General features: G+C 41.1%; 1 protein-coding gene across 1 annotated transcript; it reads right to left on the bottom strand.

The window, feature by feature from the left end:
* Positions 1–3,056: 3,056 nt before the first annotated feature.
* Positions 3,057–11,082, bottom strand: LOC147610282 (uncharacterized). The gene is made up of 4 exons (XM_086786546.1): positions 10,883–11,082; positions 3,510–3,771; positions 3,271–3,417; positions 3,057–3,188 (listed from the first exon to the last, which is right to left on the bottom strand). The coding sequence occupies exons 1-4, from the start codon at positions 11,080–11,082 to the stop codon at positions 3,057–3,059; spliced, it is 741 nt and encodes a 246-aa protein (XP_086642672.1).
* Between the last annotated feature and the right edge of the window lie 14,362 nt (positions 11,083–25,444).

Here is a 25,444-nt window from a genome sequence, read left to right as displayed (position 1 = left end):
GCTTCACTCATAGGCCGCTTCCTTGGTCCCTCATCCACCGTACACCGGAAGCTCACCATTTAAATCAAACCGTGGCTGGTCAAGACCTCGGTCGACCTTGTTACACGAGACGTCCTCCATTGACTCTCCGTCTCAGCAGTTGCAACTTTATCAGTTAGGTCTCCATGACCTTAATCCACAAGACGGTCAAAATGCTTCCCCAGCATTCTTGACATAAAACAGTCATTTACAAACACGTCACAAAATACAGTTTCTATATCGAACTCTCGTCTTTCCACATTATCTCTCCTCAGTCCACATTACTTATTCCACATTCCATTCATATGTGTACTCATTCTCATCCATTCACTCATATCGACGACACATTATTTCACATACACGTTCACATTCATTATTCTATATACACATCCATGTTCGTACATCCACATCATACATCCAATTCCATATCCGCATTCATACATACACATCCATATCCACATTCACATCCATACATCCACATCTACATGCATACATCCATTTTCACATCCTCATTCATACATCCACATCCACATACATACATCCACATCCGTATCTACATCCATACATCCACATCCACATCCACATTCACATCCATACATCCACATCTACATGCATACATCTATTTTCACATCCATACATCCACATCTACATGCATACATCTATTTTCACATCCTCATTCATACATCCACATCCATATACATACATCCACATCCGTATCTACATCCATACATCCACATCCACATTCACATTCACATCCATACATCCACATCTACATGCATACATCCATTTTCACATCCTCATTCATACATCCACATCCACATCCGTATCTACATCCATACATCCACATCCACATCCACATTCACATCCATACATCCACATCTACATGCATACATCCATTTTCACATCCTCATTCATACATACATCCACATACATACATCCACATCCGTATCTACATCCATACATCCGCATCCACATCCACATCCACATCCCAATTCACATCCATACATCCACATCTACATGTATACATCCATTTTCACATCCTCATTCATACATCCACATCCACATACATACATCCACATCCGTATCTACATCCATACATCCACATCCACATCCACATTCACATCCATACATCCACATCTACATGCATACATCCATTTTCACATCCTCATTCATACATCCACATCCACATACATACATCCACATCCGTATCGACATCCATACATCCACATCCACATCCACATTCGCATACATACATCCACATCCGTATCTACATCCATACATCCACATCCACATCCACATTCACATCCATACATCCACATCTACATGCATACATCCATACTCATTCTTATCACATCTCATACGCATCTTATCACATCCTAATATCTATTTATAGAATACGAAAGAATTCTTCTATTTGATATAAGATTTCTTTACGCATCTATTTATGCATAAATTTCATTTTAAGGAGAATAACACTTCAAAATAAAAATCAATCTTTTATACATAATTCTAATTTAGTAGAAACTGCACTTTTAGAATAAAAGAATTTCTCTTATGCATCTAATTTATGCATAAAATTATTTATGATGAAAATCACTCTTTTGAATTAAAAATAAAATTCTTTATGCACCTTTCTATGCATAAAATAAGAATTAATAAAAATAACACTTTTTGGATTAATTTAAATTCTTTATGCATCTATCCATGCATAAATCCAATTTAGTAGGAATTATACTTTTAGAATAAAAGAATTTCTCTTATGCATCTTATTTATGCATAAAATTATTTATGATGAAAATCACTCTTTTGAATTAAAAATAAAATTCTTTATGCACCTTTCTATGCATAAAATAAGAATTAATATGGGGTCAGTTTCAAAGTATAAAACTTGCAAAATGGTAGAAATGTTTTTTGTCCATTTTGCCCTCCCCCCAGTTAGGAGTTTGCTAGAAAGAGAAGAGGAGAGAGAATGACAACATTAGACCCTATTTTTGTAGGGGAGTTATGGGCTAGAAAGCTCAAATTATAAGATCCAAGTAGCCCTCTTGATTGACGTTGTCTCCTTAAGAAATCACAAAATTAGCCTTAATCCCTAAAAATTAAGAATCCTTAAAAGGCCCAAAAGATGTCCAAAGGTCTTCTAATGCATAATATGCCATCAACCTTTTGGTGTCATGCCACATATTCCTCAAACTCATGGTGAAAAAACCTGATTTTCTCAACCTGGGACATCTTTGCACGATGGTCATTATCATTATAATGATCCCATGCAAGATGTTTTGCCTCTTCAACCACTACAAGGGATTGGGCTCATACCCGCGCTCTTAGCCGCTAAAAATGACTTGTGAAGAAAAGTAGCGGCCCCGTGTATCAGCGCGTGTATAATCGCGGCCAGAGACATGCGTGTAAAACCGCGTGTAAAGTACCTCTCAGACGCGCGTATACACGGGTGTATAGCCGCGTTTTTTTATACTGACGCGTTAATACACGCCCCTATACACGGGTGTATAGCCACATCCTGTTCAGTTTCCATGTCCCAGACGCGTTTTTACTTGCGTGTATACACGCGTTATTGCCAGTTTATACGCGTTAATACACGCGTAATTTCCAGGGTATCCGCGTAGATACACGCGAATTTTAGCAGTTTTGACGCGTTTATACACGCGAACAGAGAGTAAAAAAAAAATCCAGAGAGTGCTATTTGGTGCCTGAATACTGTTCCAGCATTCCAGCACCCAATAGCACTCTCTGGTTTAGGGTTTTTGGTGCATTAGACCATCCCATTAGACCATCCACGAAGAACATATGCACGAGGGAGATTAAGACAAGAACGACATGAATGCATACATTGTCATTACACGGTTCAAGACAGACATGAATGTAATACTATCGATCAATCAATTCAATATTACTATCAAAATTTCATACATGTATACAAGGGAGTCCATATCTCGAAGTAGCCCATGATGGCTTGAGTTTACAAAAAAATATATACAATCACATCCTAAATATGGAATGTGATACTACAAGTCTGAGTACTACTCAGACCCAGATGATGACTCGGTGCTTCCCCCATGCTCAGATGAGCTCGCATCGGTCGGAATGTCCGAGGAGTAGTGCTCACGTCCACCCTCTGTAGCGGCGGCCGGTGGATCATCAGCAGCTTGTGCCTGTTCAAGTAATATATAGTATATAAGTATATATATATGCAATTCAATAAACCAAAACCATTCGTTACGAATTTTCAAGTACCTGTCGACCGTATGGTCTCATGGCCAACTCAAACTGCGCGTCCGTAATACGTCCCTCGGCTCTGAAGATGGCCCACGTGTCACGTCTGCTATGCCGGCGAGCATACGCAGTATCGTGGGTTGTGGGCTTCCTCCCCGTAACCCGTCGCTGTATCATAATCAACACAATTTGTAAGATTAAAACAATTCATAGAATCAATGAATTAAGTAAACAATCAAATAAAGTGACAGGATACTTACGAACTCTGCCTCCCATGACTCGACGTCGCCAGATCCGAAATGCGAAGATCCAACGGTCTCCATCTGGATCCGTCGTGCCTCCACATGCTGCCTGCTCTTCACGCCACCCTCTGCTCGTTTCTTTGCCTCCTTCCACTCGCGTTTGTGCGCAGTGGCAGGTTTCTCGGCAGGATAGCCACCCGCAGCTACATTTAGCCGGTCATCGTACGCGAGTTTTTTAAGGTGAGATCTTTTATTACTTAAGATCTCCCTTATTCGCGTCCTTCCCCATACATCCGAGAATGTAGCATGTGGGGGATTGGGGTACCGACTGTGTACAGCCTCTATCACCTCCCCAACTAATCGGCTATTTTGATCTTTAAATTTAATAAAACAATTTTGATACTACCCCACGCATGTACTCCATTACCTCCCTCCCCCTCGCATCCCCATCACTATCCCGCCCCTATCCGTCACATCATAGCAAACCACTCTCTCCATCTCTCTCATCTCCTCCTCTTCCGAACTGTCTCCTCTAACTCTTCTCCCTCTATCTCCTCTCTCACCCCGTGCCCTACTACCTCCCCCACCTCCCCCACCTCCCCCACTAAAGCACCCGCCGCATCCTCCACTCCCACTCTTCCTACTGCTGCGGGTGGAGTCACGACTGGGGGATTGTCTACGTGACGGTGGCTGTGAGCCCTGACGTGACGGTGGCTCTGAGGGAGCACGTGATGGTGGCTGTGAGGGTGTACGTGAGTGTGTCTGGGACGAGGTATGTCTCCTCGGTGGACGTGGAAGAGGAGAAGCTGCATGCCGTCTCGTCGGACTCGGAGGAATAGACGGCACTGGAGTGCCTTGGATACTCGCGGTAGGGGTATAGACACCAGGCAGGGAAGGAGGGGGATGGGCATACATATACTCTGTAAGCTCAACCGGACCAGGTTGGCGCCCAAAGTGATTCATCATCTCCATCAACCAATTGCTGTACGCAAATGGATCGGATGAAGAACCTGGAATATCCATAAAGAACCTGCAACAAACATCATCATGTACATCACAAGCTGTCTCTTGACTCACACATTGTCATTACACAAGTCAATTGCCTGCAAACCATGAAATCTGAAACGCCGCAGTTTTCTGTCTGCAGAAACGCGTGTATACACCCGTCAAAAAACGCGTGTATACACCCGGCCAAAAACGCGTGTATATGCGCGTGAAAAAACTCTGCAGACAGGTTACACGCGCTTCTACACGCGTCTGTACACGCGACCTGCGAAAATTTTTTTTCGAAAAGACCGACCCCCCGACAAAGACAGAATGTCCTTATAAAAGGACCAGCCATTGTCGCCCCTGTCAGGATGCAGCAACCCAATCGTGTGCAAAAAGACAAACCCAAAGAGCAAAGAGCAAAGTAAACAAATCTGACAAAAGAGACAAGGCACAGGACAAAGTGACTCACCTCTGAAAAAGTGAGTCCTCTCTGCTCCTTCTCTGCTCCCTCCTTCTCCCGTGTGTGTGCTCCTTTCTCTGCTCCCTCCTTGCTGTTGGAAGAGGCGAAAATAGGCGAAAACGCATGCACTGTTGATTTCTAAGTTCAAAATCTATATTTGGGGAAGGCGGGCTATTTTTAGTTTAAATATGCCGCCGCGTTTATGTTCGCGTTTATAAACGCAGGTATATTCGCGTGTATAGGATTTTAGCTGCGTTTATACACGCGTTTTGCAGAAATTAGCCGCGTGAATACACGCGTTTTTTAGGAAGTAGCCGCGTTTATACACGGAAGTTTTAGGAGATAGCCGCGTGAATACACGCGATTTTGTGCTTTCATTAAAAATATGTGATGAGTTTGTATTTTCTGGTTTGTACACAGGATGTCATCAACCTCTTCAAGCAGTTCTGGGGAAGATGAGACAATGCGTCATCGTAATCGCGATGTGTGGTTGGGACAACGGATCAAATGTATGTGCAATCGATGTCAAGGATGCATTGTACGAGCACGTCGAATCACCTTGAATCACATCTCCATGTATGGAGAATGGAATCAAACAGGTTTAGAGGTGAGTAGATGTAAATTGATGGTATTCAAATGACTCATGGTATCCAAATTAAATTAATAGAGTTGTAACATATAATTTGATAAATTGAAGCAGGATGCAGTACCACACCCTAACATGGTACCCTACGTGCGACGAGAGCACGTAAAGCGTCGACGAGATGATGCTGGAGCTTCGGGATCTATTGTTAGAGATGAGTGGGAAAGGGACGACAATAGCCCTGCACCCCACGAAGTTGTGGAAGAGGAGGTGCTTGATGATATGGTGCGGAATCTTTTTAAGGATGATCCCAAAGGTATGGACGACGATGATATGGAACAAGAGCATCTTTATAAAGCTTCATCGACACCGGTGTTTGAAGGGTGCACATTCTCAGTTTTACGTGCTTCCCTTGAACTACTTAATATACAAACAGTTTATGGATGGAGCAATGCAAGTCTTGACGCATTGTTGAAGTAAGCATTCTAACTTATAAATTTGAATTAGTGGTTTAAGGTTTAGGATTTAAGACTAATTATAATTGATGATATTGGATGCAGGCTATTGTCAAACATGCTTCCAAAGGAAAATAGACTACCCACCTCAAGAGACATAGCGAGGCGCTATGTGACATCTCTTGGAGGACTGGATTATGATAAAATACATGCATGCGTCAATGATTGCATTCTATTTCGTGGGACGCATAAGGAGGCTCTGACATGTCCCACTTGTGGTGAAGCAAGGTACAGAATAGATATGAAGAGTTTTGATGTACCTCGTAAAGTCTTGTGTCACTTTCCTATAATTCCTCGCATCAAACACATGTTCAAGTGCAAATCCATAGCAGAGCTCATGTCATGGCATTCCTCACATCGATCGGATGATGGCATGTGGAGAATTCCCGCAGACACTCCTGCTTGGAAGCATATTGAAGATGAGTGGCCCAGCTTTAAAACAGAGCCCAGAAACTTGAGACTTGGCCTGGGTATGGATGGAGTGAATCCATTTGGTTTTAAAAGCACCGCATACAGCGTGTGGCCAGTTGTGCTGGTGAATTACAACCTTCCACCATCAATGGCGATCAAGAAGGGACATCTTATGTTATCCCTTCTAATTCCAGGGAAACATAAAGTCAAGCATATGGATGTTTATCTTGAACCACTGATTGATGAGTTGGAGGAACTATGGAGAGGTGTTGCGGTGGTGGACATTAGTAGGCCTCCCTCCTCTCGACACTTCGACTTAAAAGCAGTGTTGATGTGGACAATGCATGACTTTCCAGGATACAGCGATTGTTCTGGTAAGAATTCTAATTACCTCCCTACTCTATTACTATTGGCTATATATATTAATTAGACGGTTTGACTTTATTATTCTAACTTTTATTTATATTTTAACAGGTTTGAAAACATCGGGTAAACATGCATGTCCTGTTTGTGGTCCTTCGTTAGTACATGAGTATGCTGATGGTTTGTGTAAGACTATATTCGATAATCATCATCGATTTCTCCCCTCAGATCATCCTAAATATGTTGCTAGTAAGAGTAACATTCCTCCACAAACACTTCGTGCAAAAGATTGGAAGCGTATTTGGGAGTCTACAACTATTCTTCCTCCAGATGGCATGAACAGGTATAGTGATGTTTTTTCAATCTTGTTTTGTGTAGTCTCTAATTGGATTAAAGGTCACATAGAGCAATCCCTTGTGCAGGTACTCCATTTTTTTTCGGCTGCCATATTGGACCCATCTTAAGATCAACCATCTTCTTGATCCCATGCACATCTTCAAGAATGTGGGATCTGGTATTTGGGAACATATTACTGGTAAACGAGACAATGTTAGCGTACGTGAGGACTTGCGGGTCGCAGGACGTATGCGTCAAGCTTGGCCACGAGAGGTGGGTGGGCACGTTCGTCTTCCGCCTGCACCATGGATTATATCAAAGAAAGAGGAGAAGCAGGTAAAGCAGGCCATCACCACTTTGCGTACTCCCACTGGATGCATGAGATCATTGAAGGGAGCCTTTACAACCACTAAGAAAAGAGGCGTTGAGCAACTATATGGGTTGAAGTCCCACGATTGGCACAAGATGCTTCAAGTAAGTGTTTTCCAAGTCTTGTACGTACGTTGAAATTAAATTTTGTAATGCCATAAACCATAAATGTGCTCTTATGTGCGCAGTTCATACTACCTACAAGCATCGACCATTATGCGAATAAGAGTTTGAAAAAATGTATTTATAAGATGGGCGAGCTTGTGAGGTATGTAAAACCCATGCTCAGATCACCCTTCATTATACCTTGCAAAATGAACGTGCATGAGGTATAACGTACTATTTATTTATTTTTCAGATATGTTAGTTCCAAAGCAATTGATCCAGCCACGTTGGATGATGCGCGTGTTATGGCAGTGGAGGTGGTTTGTTTGGTAGAGGAGACTTTTCCGCGAACCATTCTCACAAGTCAACTACATCTCATTGTGCATTTAGTGGACGAAATTGCTTTATGTGGTACTGTGCATGCACGTTGGATGTTCTTTCTAGAGCGCTTCATGAAGACCTTAAAAGACTTTGTGAGGCAAAGTGCAAGGCCTGAAGGAAGCATGGCCGAGGGTTGGTTGATACAAGAGTCTCTTGTATATATTTCAGAATTTCTTGGTTAGGTGGACAGCTCTTTGCCACGACTATGGAGCAATGAAGAGGACTTGAGGATGACCTCTATTGTGCCTCAAGGAAAAGGACAGAGTAAAGTAATTGACAGAACATTGATTGATGATCTCAATTTCACTTGTATCCTTAATAGTGATGTGATGAGCAGATGGGTTACAAGATATGAGGATGCAAAGACAAAAAGGCAAGCAGAAAGAGCTCTCTTTCGGAGGCAACATGGCTCTCGGAAGGCGTACCCTAAGCATCTAGCAACACTTCCGAATGATATCCATGTTGATTGGTTGCATGAGGAAATGGAGAGAGCAGAGAGTGACGAGGGGCTGCATATCACGGCGGAAGAATGGGAGTATGCACGAGGATGCATGTCAAAGGTACATATAACTAATGTTTTGCATTAGTTGTAAGTGATTTGCTTTTAATATTTATTCACATTGCTTACACAATATTAATATTGCTTCTATTTTGGTCCAGTGCACTATGTTCAATGCTATATGGTGTGAAGGCAAGCATTTTCGAACACAAAGAATTGATGAAAAGAGAAATACACAAGATTGCGGTGTCATTAGTAGCTTTGAGGGAGCTAATGGAAAAATGGATGATTATTGTGGCATAATCCAAGACATATTTAGGCTTGACTTTCGTCGTTTCTTTGTGTATGTTTTGGATGTCAAATGGCAAATGAACGTGGTGGAAAAAGGGCCTGATGCAACGATAAAACGCCATGCAAGTGGATATGTAACTATTGACTCTACAAAGTTCTGGCAAACAAAGAAAGATAGGCTCGTATTGCCACAACAATGTGAGCAGGTATGCATTTTTTTACTAATGTGTTTCATGTACATATATATCTAAGCTCGCGTACCCCTTGACTTTTTGATATGCTAATTAATTACTGTACTGTGTGTATTTGAGTAGGTTATCTATCTACCAATGGTGCATGACATCAAATGGTGGTACGTCATCCCTATTGCACCACGTTCCAAAGTGATGTATAATACATTCACTGATATGGAGCATATGGAGGATGTAACAAGCCGCAATGAAGATGACGTCGAACATGCCATTGAAGATGTTGTGATCGATGATCAAGAAATAAGAGATGATCGTGATAATGAGGATGAGCATGCCATTTCTCATGATCATGAGAATGACCCTACCATTGAGGATGATGGTGATGTTGATGAGGATGATCAGGACATCGATACCATTATCAATGGAGTACAGAATATCGATAGTGGAATAAATTTAATCGTAGCCTTACCAATTGATCAAATGGATATTGATGTTGATCGTTTGACAAGGATGGATCTTATTGAAGATGAGATCGAACCCTAACCAATCCGTCACTGTATGTTCTAAATTGATGACATTTCTATCATCTCATATGCATGATTTATTTTTGAATATATTTCATTGTTGTAAATGCATGTAGTGGGATTGTGTAATGATGTATACTGTAATGTACTATGAGATGGTTTAAGGAAAATAGTTTTTAATTTTGTTAAGGAATTCAGTTTTTTTTCAGTTTTTCTCTGCCATGCGTGTATTAATCCGTGTACAGTGGCGTGTATTTATCTGTGTATAATAGCGAGTATTACCCCGTAAATATTATCGTGTATTTATGCGTGTATTACTGCGTGTATATAAACGCGTTTATACACGCGTTGATAAATGCAAATATACACGCGAATTTAAATGCTAAAATACACGCGCCCGATTTTATTCAAATACAAGCGCGACCATACACGCGTTCGTAATTTATCGCGTGTATGAAACGCGTGTATGGCAGCATTGTCTTGTAGTGAACTGTGAGAGTAGCATAGATTTTGGGACTATTTGGATTTTCCTTTAATAGTTCCCTCCTAGCTTCAGCAGCGTGTGAGCCCCCAATGACATAATAGTTATAATTTTGACATTCTACCATTTTGAAGCTATTTTTATTGGCACAATCTTGGGAGTCTACCAAAACAATAAATGGAACCACTACTGTGGCATGGGGATTTACCTTCATTTTCTTCTTAAGATTATTGATATGTGCTATGTGAGATTCTCTAATGTCCATTGATCTTCTACCAAATGGTGCATCAATAGTTAGGTGGTCGATGTATCTTTTCTATGGCAAGTTTAAAATCCTACCATTGAGCACAAGTTTCTACTATTGTTTAATTATCTCTCTTATTTTATCTTGTTGAGTTGGGAGTGCACCTATGCCAAGATCACCACCAGGAGTGATGATGTCAAGCTCCTTGTTATCATCTGAAGAATAAGAATCCTCCTCACTTGACAAATTGATGTTTTTATGAGATGTTCTCTCACCTCGAGAGCTTGTAGACACAGAAGTCCTTTTAACTTCTCTTTGTTTCCCTCCTTTCCCATGCGAGTTAAGTGCAGAAGACCTTGGAGCCTATTGGGGGGTGACCTCTAAGCTAGGAACATTAGAGGCTGCAGTAGTCAGAGTCAAGAAAGGTCCTAAGCTCCCTAAACAGATTGTCATTTTTTTCCAATGCACAAGTCAATTGCACAGGACCACAAAGACCCACTTGAAGATTATTTTGGCTCACTAGAAACTCTCTAATGTTGTTCGTATCATCAACAATAAAAGAAACAACATCATCTCTCTCTTCCCCTGTATAATCCACCTTTAACACTTTGCCACAAGACTTATGATCTTTGAGAAGATTACCCTTACCAGAGGAGTTGAGGTCTATCTTTTGGTGCATTTATAAAACCATGAGTTCTTCTTGGGGGTACATAATAAGAAGTTGTCTTTGTCCTATCTCTCACTAGAACAGTCATAGGTTCATCCTCCTTCTGATTCTCTTCTTCATCTTCATCAACAGACGATGACGATGAAGCTATAAATCTCATTTGGTTGAAGGCTTCAGTCATCGTCGTAGTACCCAGAGGAGGAAAAGTGGCAATGGTCCCAAAACCTGGTTGAGTTTGAGTTTGAGTTTGTACTTCTTTCTTTGCAATAGCATCCAACATTGTGTTGGTATGCTTGACACCTACAGCACCATCTCTCTTCTCATGCTCTTGTGAAGCCTCCACTTGTTGGAAGAGGGATCTTTTTCCAAGTAAAGTAGCAGCTTGGGCTTCCTTTGTAGTTTTTTTATAACGTTCCTTTCTTGCCTTCTTTGTAGCTTGTATTTGAGGAGGTGAATCAAATTCTAGAGCCTCAACACAACAGGCCTCTTAGAGGACTTCTTCATCTCGTCACCCATAAAAAGAAATAGATATAGCAAAATAATTATTAGTTGGTTCAACCAATCAAAACCAACAAAAATTAATAAGGTGGAGCTAACCATTAAAGTGAGAAACAACACGGCTATCCCAAGCAAATCAAAACAAAATAATACAGGAAATAGAGCAAAACAAGCTTCTATATGACAAGAAAAGGAAATCAAAAGACATTAAAAGTACAACAAAAATTATTCTACTTCTATATGATCAAAAAAGAAGAATTTAAGATTCATGAATTAAGAAATAAACTATTTTTTGTAACAAAAAGGAAACAACTAGGGGAACATTGAAAGAGGACTTACATTGTTGTAAAAGCGGTATGGAAAAACAAAGGGAAAGATGAGAAGGGATGAACTTGTGGGCCTAGATTTTGATGCAGCACATCGATATAGTTGCCAGATCATTGAGGGTGGAGAAGAAGAAATAAGAATAATTGTCGAGATACACGGTAGAGATAAATCCTTTCAAGAGAAGATTGAGTGTAGATTGTTCTCAACCTTCAGTTTACGTGCAAACTCGATGCACTGCATCGAGTCATGGGGAATTGGATGCATTATAATGGAATCAAATAAAGGAAAAACTAAAAAAGTTTGAATGGAGAAGAAGATCTCACCTTAGATGAAGGTCGCCATCTCTTATGTCCACCATATTTGTGTCAATTAATTTCAGTTAGTCACAGTGTGGTATAGAAAACATAGAGAAGCCACATAGCATGAAATCAAGCAAAGATGTTGCCCATTGTGTAGAAAAAGGGATAACAAGAAGATATGTGCAAATAATAAAGTGTCAGAGGAGAAAGCGATGGTTTTCTCGCGCGAAAGTGCTTTTAGGGTAATTTTACTAGTTAAAAAAAGCAACTTTTGAATTATTATATCATGATTACTATTTTTTGCATGCTTATGTGAGCAAAGTTGATGCACTGCATCAACTTCTCCACACAAACTTGATGTTGTACATCGAGTTTGTCGTAAACTCAATGTAACATCGAGTTTGCATGGAGAAGTTGATGTAGTGCATCAACTTTATGTAAGAAACTATGCTTTTTAAGGCCTAAAACAATAATTGTCTCACACAGCCACCATGCATGCTTTTTTGGGCTCGCAGTCACTATATGACTACTAATTACACTGTCACATAGGTGGAAAAAACCAATGAGGTTTTACTATAATTGCCCTCAGACCCCCTAATAAGGGGGCGTGTACCTTATGTTAAAAATTTCCCAGAGTGGAAATAGACATCCCAATATGCATCAAAAGCATAACAAAACATTGGAGTTAAATTTCTGTTTTTCACGATTATTTCGACATTTTTTTAATTTTTTTGACGGCCCGACACTTTTTCATAAAAATTAGAATATACCGATTAGGCCATTTAGAATATACCAATCCTAACTAAAAGGTGATCACTAGCATAGTGGGAAGAGAGATCATGTGTATTCCCACACTCCCAGGATGAAAGGGGGTGTTGCTTATGAGACATAGCCGGAGGTAGGCCTTCATTTTTACCTGGGGCCGAGGCATTGGAGGAAGCCATACATCATATGCCTAAAAGGCATCCTCATGAGCGAGATCATAGGAGGGAATCACATGCACGGGTAGAGCATGAACAGATGGAGCATGACAACATTAGTGGGCATGAGGGATTGGTCGATTTGATGGTGATGAAGATTTATGGTAGGGGTGCCCAGGCTCTTTGGTTCGAGCACAAGAGATTGAGCCAATTCTGGCAATGGTAGGAGGTAGTCTTCTCCAGAAGTGCCTTGCGTCTCAAGCACATGATGTTGTTCCTTCTGAGCAAGAGATTGCTCGACTGGTGGGCCTTCTCCTGGTTGAAATTCGAGCACATGCAGGGTATTTTATGCATCAAGATCGCCCTTGCTCCTTTTTGGTATGGGCAGAGGGTCTGATTCTTCTATTTGAGGGTGATGTCCTCCATCAGCAGGGTCAATGTTGTCTTGCTGGGACGAACGCAATGTTAACAAGGGCAGACATGAAGAAATTGGCCCCCCACAGGCCAGCCGCCTGATGCCATGCTGAATTCGGTGCATGCCTCTCTAGGATCTCTCTCTGAGACACACAGACTACGCACGCATGAGCGATCATTGCGGTTACATTCGCTCGAACTAGTTGTTGTTTGTATTATCAACCTTATATTATTACAGATATCTGAGCGGACACGTGCAGTAATATTCAATACCTCCTTGCGTGCAGGCGGCTCTGTATGACCCAGCCACCGGTTCCTGTTCTTTTGTCTCAGTCCTGCAAACTTTGCCTACAAGGGTGAACAGCAGCCCGTTGATGCTGCTCAAGCTGGTTGTGTTAGAGACTAGGCATTATTCTAGAAAGCACGAGGTGATAGGAGTCGTCTGTGCAGCCATTGGTGCCTTGTGCTTAATCGTCTGCTTCATGGTGTTGTGTAATTGGTGCAAATTAAGAAGGGGTAGAAGAAGATCAGAAGGCGATTTACCTGCAAGTGAAGAGATTTTTCTGCAGGAGCTTCCAAGGCTTTCTTCTAGGTTTTTACTTACAAGAAGCTGCAGATGAAGGAATTCTCCACAAAGCTCGGCTCTGGAGGGTTTGGGGCGGTGTATGAAGGTGTAATGCGGTCTGGTGTGAAGCTAGCTCGGAGGTGGCAACCATAGGGAGCGTGTAACATATGAATGTGGTGACGCTTGAGGGCTTCTGCATCGAGGGTGAGTCCAGGTTGCCACTGTATGACGGTCCTTGGATAGGTGGTTGTTCAGGCGTTAATCCGGGGAGAGACCAGAAGAGGTGCAGGATAGCTCTGGATACGGCAAAGGGTCTTGCCTACTTGCATCACGAGTGCGCAGAACGCATCGTGCAACTGTGCGATGTGAAGCCAGAGAATATCCTGCTGGATGAGGAGTTGAAAGCCAAGGTGGCGGAGTTCGGCCTTGCTAAGCTGGTTGGGCGGGGCCACCAGAGCTTCGCCCCATGACCACCGGTTACCCGGCCCCGGGACGCCACGATCACAGCCAAATCGGACGTCGTCTACAGCTACGGTGTCGTCCTGCTGGAGCTCATCAGCGGCAAGCGCTCCCTACGGCTACCTGCCCAGGATGGCCTTCCGAATAGCAACCACGTCATCGAATGCAGGAAAATCCATCCTCGCCATGTCATTGAATGCAGCCAATGCGAGTCCTACTTCAGTCCAGGGTGGCAGCAGTACCCTTCACAATTTCCAGCATTGCGGCCGCCAGCCTGAAGCTCATGGTTTTGATCGGGCTCTGGTGTGTCCAACCCGTCATCCCACCCCACCGCCCGGCGGCCCGTGTCTTTCGTCGTCAAAATGCTGCCTCTTCAAAGGCCTTTATCCAACAACGTCCTTTTCGGAGACCCACGAACTGTTCATTTCGAAGTTTGACCATCATTATCCAACGTGTGCACTGTGGACCTCTTCCAACTCTGTTTCCTTCAACCAGAGCCTATCGCGGAAAATTTGCCCACCAATTAAAGGCATCCGCCCCTAGCTTTCACAAACATATCCATAGGCAAAAGAAAGCAGGGGCCTATCGCTATGGAGGAAAATCTGCCAACCAATTAAAGGCATCGACCGCTAAACATATAGAGAGTTACTTTGAGAGAGAGTTAGTTAACCAAAGAGTAAGAGTTAAAAGAAAGAACCTATACTCTTTTATTTTTATTTTTATGAGAAAGTGTAATTGAATTAAAGAGAAAACTGAACCAATACTCTTGCCGGATGGGTCAAGCCACTAGAATATAAAAAGAGAGAGAGTGTAGAATTAATTTTTTTTAAAAGGGTTTTTTTTCTAATGGAAAAAAAAATTGAGCCTTTTTTTAAGCGGGAGAGGTAAGAGAGGGAGCAGGGCAATCAATCGGAAGGTGGGTCTGGGCTACTAGAGATTAATAAAAACTAGTATTGCACCCATGCATTGTTGCAGCCGACCAAGGTTCCAGAAAAGAACTATTCCCTCTCTACAACCATCTCTCTCTCTCTCTCTCTCTCTCTCTCTCTCTCTCTCTCTCTCTCTCTATCTATCTCTCGCTCTCTCTTTCACACACACACACACATGCACATGCACATGACCCTCTTCCTCTCTCTATCACGTACACACACTCTCAAATGTTGAAACTCTCTCTCTCTCACACATGAACACACATATACACACTCGCTCTCTTTCTCTCTCTCTCTCTCTCTCTCTCTCTCTCTCTCTCTCTCTCTCTCTCTCTCTTTCACACACACACACACACATGCACATGCACATGACCCTCTCCCTCTCTCTGTCACGTACACACACTCTCAAATGTTGAAACTCTCTCTCTCTCTCTCACATGAACACACATATACAAACCCGCTCTCTCATCAGGGAAAAAGGGAGCTCATTTTGGGGGCCTGTAAGAAATTCACTATTTTTTGATTTATTTCTCTCCTAAAAGACCTCAAAAATAGTAAAATACGGAAACGTGACTCAAAACTGTCAGTAAGGACTACAGAACTGTCAGTTCAGAAAGGAATAAGATAATCTTTTGTCTAACTAACACGATTTTGCATTAAATATCTCCTTAGTTTTTTTTTTGTTTCCCGAAGATTCCGTATCTCTTTTGACGACGTGTGCAGGCCTCTCATAAAGAATCCATCACTGAACTTGATGATTGCACTTTTTCAAAATATTTACATGGATACCGCTACACTTCCACGATTCATGTTACAAAAAGACTATGAGATTGACAAGCAAACTTTGTAACCTTAGAAGCACAAAAAATGGCCGATACTAGTGAGTCACATTCTCAAAAGAAGCGATTACACCATCTTCACATCGACTTAGAAGAACAATATGCTCCAGCACAAAAAAGACGAAAGGATATGGTGATGAATGCTCAACAACGGAAAAATATGAGAAGAGAAGGGCTTCAACATATTGACTTATGGTGCGATGGAAGCATATATCCAAAACGTCTAGTAAAAAACTCTACACCTCCATTTGTCAATCCAACCACACTACTGAGGTTTGCGGGCGATGGACAAAATGGACTTCTTGGTTATATTTCAGCGCAGTCTGCATTTGCAGAAACATATAAAATGATGTACCTACAAGAAAAGGGGGCCAGGATGCAAGAGATAGCCATTCGTGCAAAATTGGAGCAGCAGTTTGTAGAATGAAATTGAAGAGCATTCAAAGAGTAAAAAAGAGTTGACAAGAGCAAGAAGGAAGAGAACCGTGCTTGGAGACAGACTACGAAGCAAGAAGATTAAAAACATTGCAAATTTGAAGGCTGGGATTGGTGGTGCAAGCGAAGAATTCAGGAAGCAAGGCTAGTTTGAAATTTTTCATTTTATATACTCAAAAAGGCTCTCAAATGACTATATCTATTTTGTCCATTAACGCAAAACAAGAATGGAGGTGTTGAATGATATAGGCATATTGTGTTGTTACTATAGGAAACTATTGGAGCCTGCAAAAGAAAATATGGATCCCAACCTTCTTCCTGTTAAACAAATGAAAGGATTGCTTTCTTGTGGTGGTAGCAAAAGGTTTGATTGAAGAAAAAAAATACAAAACAATCAAACGCAATGTTGTAGAGGACTTTATATCCAATAATCAAGTTGATGGCACTACAATCCAAGAGGCTCTTGATGTTAGTGGAGTTAGCAGGAAGGGATATAGTTCGATTTTCCATGCGATATCCTCAACTTTGAAAGATCAAAGGATTAAACAAGTTTTACTGCCAAATCCAGCAACCGTGTGGAGGATAAGAGGTCATTTGAATGAAAGTATAGATGAGTTTATTGGGCAATATATCCATATTGAAGAAATATTTCATGGTGGTAAAGGAACCACTGTGTATGACCCTTGGAACAATATATTTGTAGATCTACAACAACTTCAAAGAAGAATGGTCGAGTTTTATGGAATAATATTTGAGGAGTGCAAAGGCATTTTGAAATTTGTTATCAAACTGGATGAGTGTGAGGTTGTAAAGGAAAAGAAAATGGAAAGGATTATTATTACATTGATGAATGGAGCACTTGATACATCATTGACTGAAGCGAGTTCAAAGTATTTTAGTGTACAGTCGAAGAAACACATATGGTGGTTAGGCTCATTCCATGTATGATCATTTTTTGTTTCGTACTTGATTTTAGTCATTGTTTTCAAATCTTTTATAGTAAGAATTTTGTTTTCTATAATCACAGGTGAAGACAGAAGACCATGAAACACTAGATTGGGTGTTTCACCACACGGAAATACCAAGAATAATTAAAAGACAAGTGCAAGGAGAGAATCTCCATGTTGCAGGAATAGGTGATTTTCAAGTAGAGTGGCACATGGCGGGGGATCTTAAAATACTTAAGTGCATGTATAACGTTAGTAAAGGAGGCAACTCAAAGTCTCCTTGTCTTTACTGCAAAGAATCAGCTCAAGTAATGGATTCCAAATGGTGGAAGAGAGCACCTAATAGAGATAAAGTTGACCCTGACTTCAAGGCCATTCTTGACATTCCACTATGTAATGTTCACATATGCACATTGCATGGTCTATGTCGAATTATTGAGAAATTGGTATTTTTGTATATTGGATTTGCTTGGAAACTCCGTCTCGAAAAAAATAGAAAGGATGCTCTTCAAGCATTGGAAAAAGTGTTATCTGATATAGGTCTGCATGGAGGTGATGTTCATATCACAAAGGATTTTAAAAAGTCTACCAATGGCAAGGAGGTACCAATCAAGCCCTCTATTGGTGGTGTTAAGGCAAGAAGATTCTTGTCTCGACCCAAACACAGTAGTAAGCAAGTAAGGCAAGGTAGAACAGTTTTAAGGATTAATTATGGATTGTGGAAGCAAGTCCATAATGCCGTGAAAGATCATGAGGCAGATGGGGAAGCACAAAATGTGAAGGCAGAGGTGTGGAGGTCTCTTGATCAACTCTTCATGTTCTGTGACAATGTAACATGGACAAAGAGTGATTACAAGAACTTTGAAGAGGCAATTAAACATTTTAGGAAGTCAATGAAAGACGCGTGGATAGCCTGCAATATAACTCACATGGTAAAGTTCTGTCTTCTTCTTTTACTTAGGTGTAATCCTCTTTTTTTTTATAACTTACTATGCATTCTTATGTCTCTGTGAAAACAGCATATCATCTACAACCACCTTCCCTATTTTGTCAAAAAGTATGGATGCCCAGCAATTTGGTCTACCCAAGGCATGGAGAAGTCTCACTACATGGCACACGTAATGCATTTTTCAGACACACACAACACTACAAAGGGAGTCAAAAGGCAAATAGTCTGAAGGAAGTCTTCCAATGGTTTTACCGAGGCATACTACAGAGGCTGCATGCTAAAAGAAAAGTTGCTAGCTCCAAAGTCAAGCTTGCTTTTATTCTAGCCCAAAAGCAAAGACGAAGACAAACTTTGGACAATTCAATGGCAGCAGAGAGACATAGACAATGGAGGGATTCGAAGATATTTAGAAACCATAAATGGACAAGTAAACATGAATAGCAGTTTGTAACTTATTGGTGTTATGTCCACATGTTTTCAAACTCAATCAATAGATTTTTATTTTGTGGAATAAGTGACTCTTGGTGTTATGCCTATATGTTTTGAGACTCCATTAAAAGTACTTCTTTTGTGAAACATGTGATCTATATTAACAAGCATCAATACATCCATGAGCTATACACTAAAAATTCAATCAATACTACTTAATTATGCTAGACACACTATTGATCTTACCAATAAGGTACTGAGTGTCAAACGCTTTTAGAAGCTACTGAGTGTGGGAAGAGTACTGAAGTGTCGTACGGTGATGGGACAAATGCAAAAGGGTACTGATCATCCGTACGGATAAGGAACTGATGACAAGTTGCATGTCAATCCACCACCACCATCGAGGAGGGAATATCAATTCAGAATGATATCTTGAAGTGTGGTTTTCTCAAATATTAATTCGAAGTGGTGGGTGGGGATCTTGCAAAACAAGAAGGAGCTCAACTCCGTGATGCGGATAGTCTTACATATCAAGGGGCCGGCAAAGGAAGACTAAGATGGCGGATGAAGGCATGACGTTGGACGTACTTCTTTGACTTCTACGAGGGAAAGGTAGAGGATCAAAGACTTTGTACAAATCAGTTCAACTTCAACATAATGTTTGTGCTATATTTGATGACTAAATCCTATTACTCCTAGGGCCTGCCAATCGGAACTCTCTTTTTGATCTTGATTGGACTCTTTTTCTTCCTTGTTAGCTTGATGTCGACTGTCTGTTTATCAATGCTTGCCTCTGTTGCTTGTCTGGGAGGGGTATCCTTGTCTTCAACTATCTCCACGTGTTCTTCTTCTTGGATTATGTCGCCTGATGCAATCATGGGTGGCTCTCGAAACCTTATGAGCTTGTGTTTTCCATAGCCCTCTAGACATTTGGGCTCCTTAATACCACATGCTAATGCATAAGAAGTGTAAGACAAAAAGTAAGAGGCCCTAGAGGCCTGCTTATTCACATAATCCCCAGATATATCTATGGCAGACAACCTCTCTATCAAAATGATCTTTTCCTTTTGCCATGAATGATCATGTCCACCTAAAACCCTAGACAAACATTTAAAGAAGTAAACAATGGCTTCTCCATTGTTGCTCAACTGCCTATGGTAAATCAAGATCTTAGCACTGCCTAGATCATGAATATAATGAGCTAGGCTTAACATTTTGCCAAATCCAGCCGGTCTGCTTCCACTTGTTCTCTGGAGGAATGTGTCATCCTCAATTTGTAGCTGCCACATATCAAAAGATTGGAGTGAGACAATACACAATTACAAAACATTTAAACACAAGATAAAGTATTTGATTTGAAGTAACAAGATCATACCTTCTCATTTTCATCAAGAAGTTCATCTTTCCAAAGATTTATTCCTCTCCCCTCCAGTCCAGCCTCTTCTTTAAGCTTTCCCTTGTATAGTGCTGAGAGATTCATAGCTTCCTATGTGAGCTGGGAAGGCAGCTTCATCTAGCTCTTGGAACTTTTCAGCCTCTTTGAAACAAATAGTAAGGGCCTCTGCAGGATCAAAAGTTGTTTCCAAAGCCAGTAGTGAATGGTCATCCTCTATGCCAACCTCCTTGTCAAGCCTTGAAGCCTGGGCAATAATGGAAATGGCATAGTCCTCCCTCAAATTGAACATACACTCTATATCATGGAGGAAAACATAATCTTTACCACCAATCAAGACACCTGGAAGCATGGGCACTGCATAGTTGCTGCTCTGAACATCAAAATCTTCAACTGGCTGTGCTTCCCTAAGAGTTTCAGTCCTCAATTGAACAAGGTCAAGAGCAACCACTTGCAGCCCCTCATCCTAGAGGTTGATATCTTCTCCCTGCTCTTCCATTTCTGTTGCCACAGGAACATCCTCTTTTTCCTCTGCTTCAGATGTGTCTTCTTCTTTAGCCTCTTTCCCTTGCTCTTCTAGAGAGTGCTGACGGAAGACAATGTACATAAGGAATGCCATGGTTTCCTCAAGCACTTTACACTTTCTGGTGTGCAAGTTACAGTTGAATTTATATTCCTCAGGTAGGCTGTCAAATCTTCTATTCACATGGTACCTCAGCCTGTCAATGGAGACAATATGATTTATATGCACAAAAACCTTTTCACCTTCCACAATTCTTCTTGCCTCTCTCAGTTGTTTGAAGGTATCCCAATGGTCTGAAAGAAAATCTCTGTGATACTCCAGTACAGAGCTCATAGTGAACTCCCTATTGAAAATATTGTGGTATATGTGGAAGTTCCTCTGAGCCTTGCATTTGTGAAGAAAGTCAAATAGGAGCAAATCTGGAGATTTGTCCTCTTCTGGTTCCTTTTGTTTTGAGAGGGAAGACTCAGCTTTCTGCTCCAGTCTCTTCCTTTTGCCTGAACCAAAATTTATATATCATGAATTCTTTATGCTGACATATGCAATTAGGGAATGTATAGGATATCACCAAACAACTCCCTTCATGAGCACACATGTCTCACCTGGTGATTGCTGTGGTCTAAGTATAGCAGCAGAAAAGTCCAGCTTCCTTTTGAAAGGAGGGGCCTCAGAATCAACTATTCCAAAGCAAAAACTTTTCTCATCATCAAGGAAGAAATCCCCAGGGCCAAAGAAAGAAAAACAATGAGGAAGAAGTGAAAACCAAAAGGGACACAGGAATTTGCAAGAAAATGCGATGTAGGGCCATTTGGAAAATGTCAAGTACTCTCCTCGCATTTTGTTGCAAATTTTCCATTTCTATTGATATCCATCTCCAATCAAATGCTAGGATCATCTCACAGATTCCTGGACAGTAGATGATACTAGGAAGAATTTCCCAGGGCCAAAGAAAGCAAAACAATGAGGAAGAAATGAAAACCAAAAGGAATATAAGAATTTGCAGGAAAACGCGATATAGGGCCATTTGGAAAATGTTAAGCACTCTCCTCGCATTTTGTTGCAAACTTCTAGGTTTTATTGATATCCATCTCCAATCAAATCCTAGGGTGATGTACCAGATTCCTGGACAGTAAGATTCTTCGACAGTAGGACTGGGACATGTGACAAGTAATGCTGGAGCTTAGTGGAAATTTGGGATATGGGATGTGGTGGATGGGAATTGCCCAGATGTCTGGACATCAAGAATTCTATGGATGGAAGAAATATATATCAAAAAACATTGAAAAGAATATAGAACTCTGACCTTTCTTTTCCCTTTCCATGCTGTTGGAGTTGCACTGGTGAATCTTCTACTCTCTCCCAAACTTAAGCTGCAGCCTAGATAACCTGGAGATCAGACAGTGGTAGTAGTCTTCAGGCAGGTTGCAGTCTGGATGGAGTGTGTTGGGTAGGAAGGGATCAGAGAGGGAAGGAAAAGGATGATGGGAGGGTGTTGGCAGGGATGAAAGACGGGGAGGGAAGAGTGGTTATAGATTTTTTAAATATAACATCTCATTTCTAGGCATTCCAACTATAGATAATAATTTTTGAGCCATTTTTCATTTAAAAAACTGATTATGAAATCATGATTGGCACAAGTTCAAAGGCAAAAAGTGTCCCATTCACATGTGCCAAGTTTCAAACTCCAAGAGATCTGGGTCCCATCCACACGTGTGAAAAAACGACTCCATTCCACACGTGTGGTATTTAGTAGCTGCTTTGTTTGTATTTTGCACTAATCTTTTCCCTCCTGTTTAATCTCTCCTGTCTTGGCCCTCCCCTCTCAGCTCTCTTGCCTCCCTACCTCCCTACTCTGCACCATCAGCATCCTGACTAGCAACACAAGTTCATCCCTAGCACAGGGTACTCATCACCAGCACAGCACACCCACAGATAGCTTCCAGGTCAGTAAGACTCTCTATATCCTTATCTTCTTGTTTAATAGTATAACACACAAGCAGGAAGACTTTTGAATTGGGCTGGTTGAGTGAGAGATTGATCATCTTTATAGATTTAGCAATGTTTGCAGATCTTAAAGTGTGATAATTGCACTTAAGGATAAAATTTTATTTATAGTTTCTTCCTTCAGTCTGTGCACTCTTCTTGCCTTCCATAGACTCAATCCATCCTGCATCAAGTTGCAAACACAGTGAAATGACTGAAGGCATGTTCCAGCATGCTTCCTCATGAATTTGCAGGAAAACGCGAGGAGAAGGCTTTAGGAATTTCAAACAGCCGAAATCGCGTTTTGTTGCAAATATAAAACTGTTGCTTCATCCACCCCTGTCATTGTGGTTTTGTGCCTTTCCAAGTTATCCATGGCTGTACACTCCTTGCATAAACTCAATCCATATTGTATTTAGTTGTAAAGACAGAGAAATCACTATAGGAATGTACCAGCATGTTACTTCAGGTATTTGCAGGAAAATGCGAGAGTGAGCTGTTAGGAATTTCAAACTGTCGAAATCGTGTTTTGTTGCAAATTTATAAATGTTGCTTCATCCACCCCTGTCATTGCCTTTTTGTGTCATTCCATGTTCTCCATGGCTGTAATCTCTTTCCATTGCTTTGTATGCAGCTTGTCAGAGTGACGGCAAGAACCAAGTCAACTGCAAGGAGTGCTGGCAAGGGGCAAGGGCTTGCAACAGCAGCAGCTGGGGCAGGTATCAAGGAATTTAGTGTGCCTCCAAAGGGAAGAGTTGCACATGGCAAGAAGGGGAAGCCAATGAGCTTGCTCCAGCAAAAGGCCAAGAGATTGAAACATGGTCCAGGTGTGCTAAAGGAGATCAAGAAGCAACAGAAAGCTATAGGCTTTGCAATCCCCAAGGCACCTTTTCAGAGAATAGTGAAAGACATATGTGATAGTTGGCACCTTGGTTTCAGGTGGAACAGGACTGCCATTCTTTCCTTACAGGAAATGGCAGAGGATTACTTGGAGAAATATTTTGAAGATGCAATGCTGGTAGCAGCCCATGCTCACAGGGTAACTCTGATGGCCAAAGACTTCAACACTTTGTCCAGAGTGAGATGGAGGTATGACAAGCTGGTCCATCCTGTGGAATGGCAGGACATCAAGATGAGAGACATATTATTAATTCCACCTACAAGAAAGTTGAAGGTAGATGAGGTTAAGGTTGTTGAAGTAATCCACTCAAAGAACACTAGAGGGAAAGCTGCTTATGAGGAGTCACTGAAGCAGCAAATAAAAGAATCTAAATCTATTATAGATGTGGAGACTGTACAGAGGGAGCTGCAGATACAGAGAAGGTTGCAGGAGCTGGGCCCTAACATAGTTGTCCATATTGAGGATGAAACTTCACTGAATAATTTTGACTTGACAAAACCATGCTTGGCAGCATTGGCTCATAAGAATGAGTATTGCTCAGATACTATCATTCTTGCAATGCTCTAGTAAGTGTCTTTTATTTTACATTTGTTTGCAAAACAATCCTTCTTGTACCTCCTTTACACCCTACCCTAATTATTGTTTGGTCCAATGCAGCATGATGAGAAGCTGGCTTAACCATGCTGTACAGCATACAGTTCATATTATTGATCCTGCCATTTCCTTCAAGTTAAGAGATGCAAAGGAAACTCCCATGGATATTTCCAATTGGTTCAGACACTGCAATTTTGATGTTATCGATGTTTTGCTACTTCCATACCATAACAGGTATGTGGGTGACTGCTTCTTTTGGGATTCTTCTTTAAGATTGAGAACTCTTATAGCCTTTGATTTCTTAATGCTTTTTTCCTTACGCAGTGACCATTGGAGCTTTGCTTCTATTGACATCCCGCAAAAGCAATGCTTTATATTCAACTCTCTTAAAAACACACACAGAGAGCTGAAATTGTAAGTGGTGTGTGTGCTATTTTTAACTTTAAACTTCATTATTTTGATTTAATGCACACTAACTGAATTATATGTATTGCAGTTGTATTAGAAGGCTTCTAGATACATTGGATCACTGTCCTCCTAATGTCAATCTTTTGGGTTCAATAGAGCCAATAAATTTAGAGGTAGAAAGTTGTTCCCTCTACTGATGTCTATTTCATGCTATGCCTTTGAACCTATTGAATAATTTTGTGTTCAGATGTTAACAGTTTCTAACATATCTTTCCAACTGTACAGACACCACAACAAGATGATTCAAGTAGCTGCCGCCGCTGGAGAGTGCTGATCAGTGCCAAATATATACTTTCAAGCTATTTTGAGATAGGACAGCCAGACCTTGTAAGAAAAAATAATTTTCATTTAGCTTCAAAATAATTGATATTGGTACAAAGTGTTCTAAATCATCATATGCCATTGCAGATGAGAGAAGATAGCTTCAGTTTGAACTATGTATATAGTTTCAGAGCTGATACAATTTGGAAGTTTTTGAAGTATGCCTCCCCCAAACCTATTGTACCAGCTACTACTGTCGAGTTGGGTGAGAGCTCTAAAGTCCGAGAAGGTGTCATACACCTTGATGACACAGATGATGCTGATGTGGTGCCACAGGAACAAGGACCTAGTGCTGATGAGGAGAAGCCACAGGAACAAGGACTTGTTCTGAGAAGATGGAGCAGTAGCAA

The sequence above is a fragment of the Cibotium barometz genome, chromosome 49 (assembly GCF_041138505.1).
Source record: "Cibotium barometz isolate CiBa-2024 chromosome 49, ASM4113850v1, whole genome shotgun sequence".
NCBI classification, from domain to species: Eukaryota; Viridiplantae; Streptophyta; class Polypodiopsida; order Cyatheales; family Cibotiaceae; genus Cibotium; species Cibotium barometz.
This window is presented reverse-complemented; position numbering and strand designations above follow the sequence as displayed.

What these genes read in the sequence shown, in the direction of transcription:
- LOC147610282 (XM_086786546.1), bottom strand. Translation starts at nt 11,082, where the DNA reads ATGACTGAAGCCTTCAACCAAATGAGATTTATAGCTTCATCGTCATCG. An exon ending in GATAGACCTCAACTCCTCTG is followed by an intron (nt 3,772 to 10,882) that starts GTAAGGGTAATC and finishes TGTATGGGGAAG; the next exon opens with GACGCGAATAAGGGAGATCT. An exon ending in AGTCATGGGAGGCAGAGTTC is followed by an intron (nt 3,418 to 3,509) that starts GTAAGTATCCTG and finishes ATTATGATACAG; the next exon opens with CGACGGGTTACGGGGAGGAA.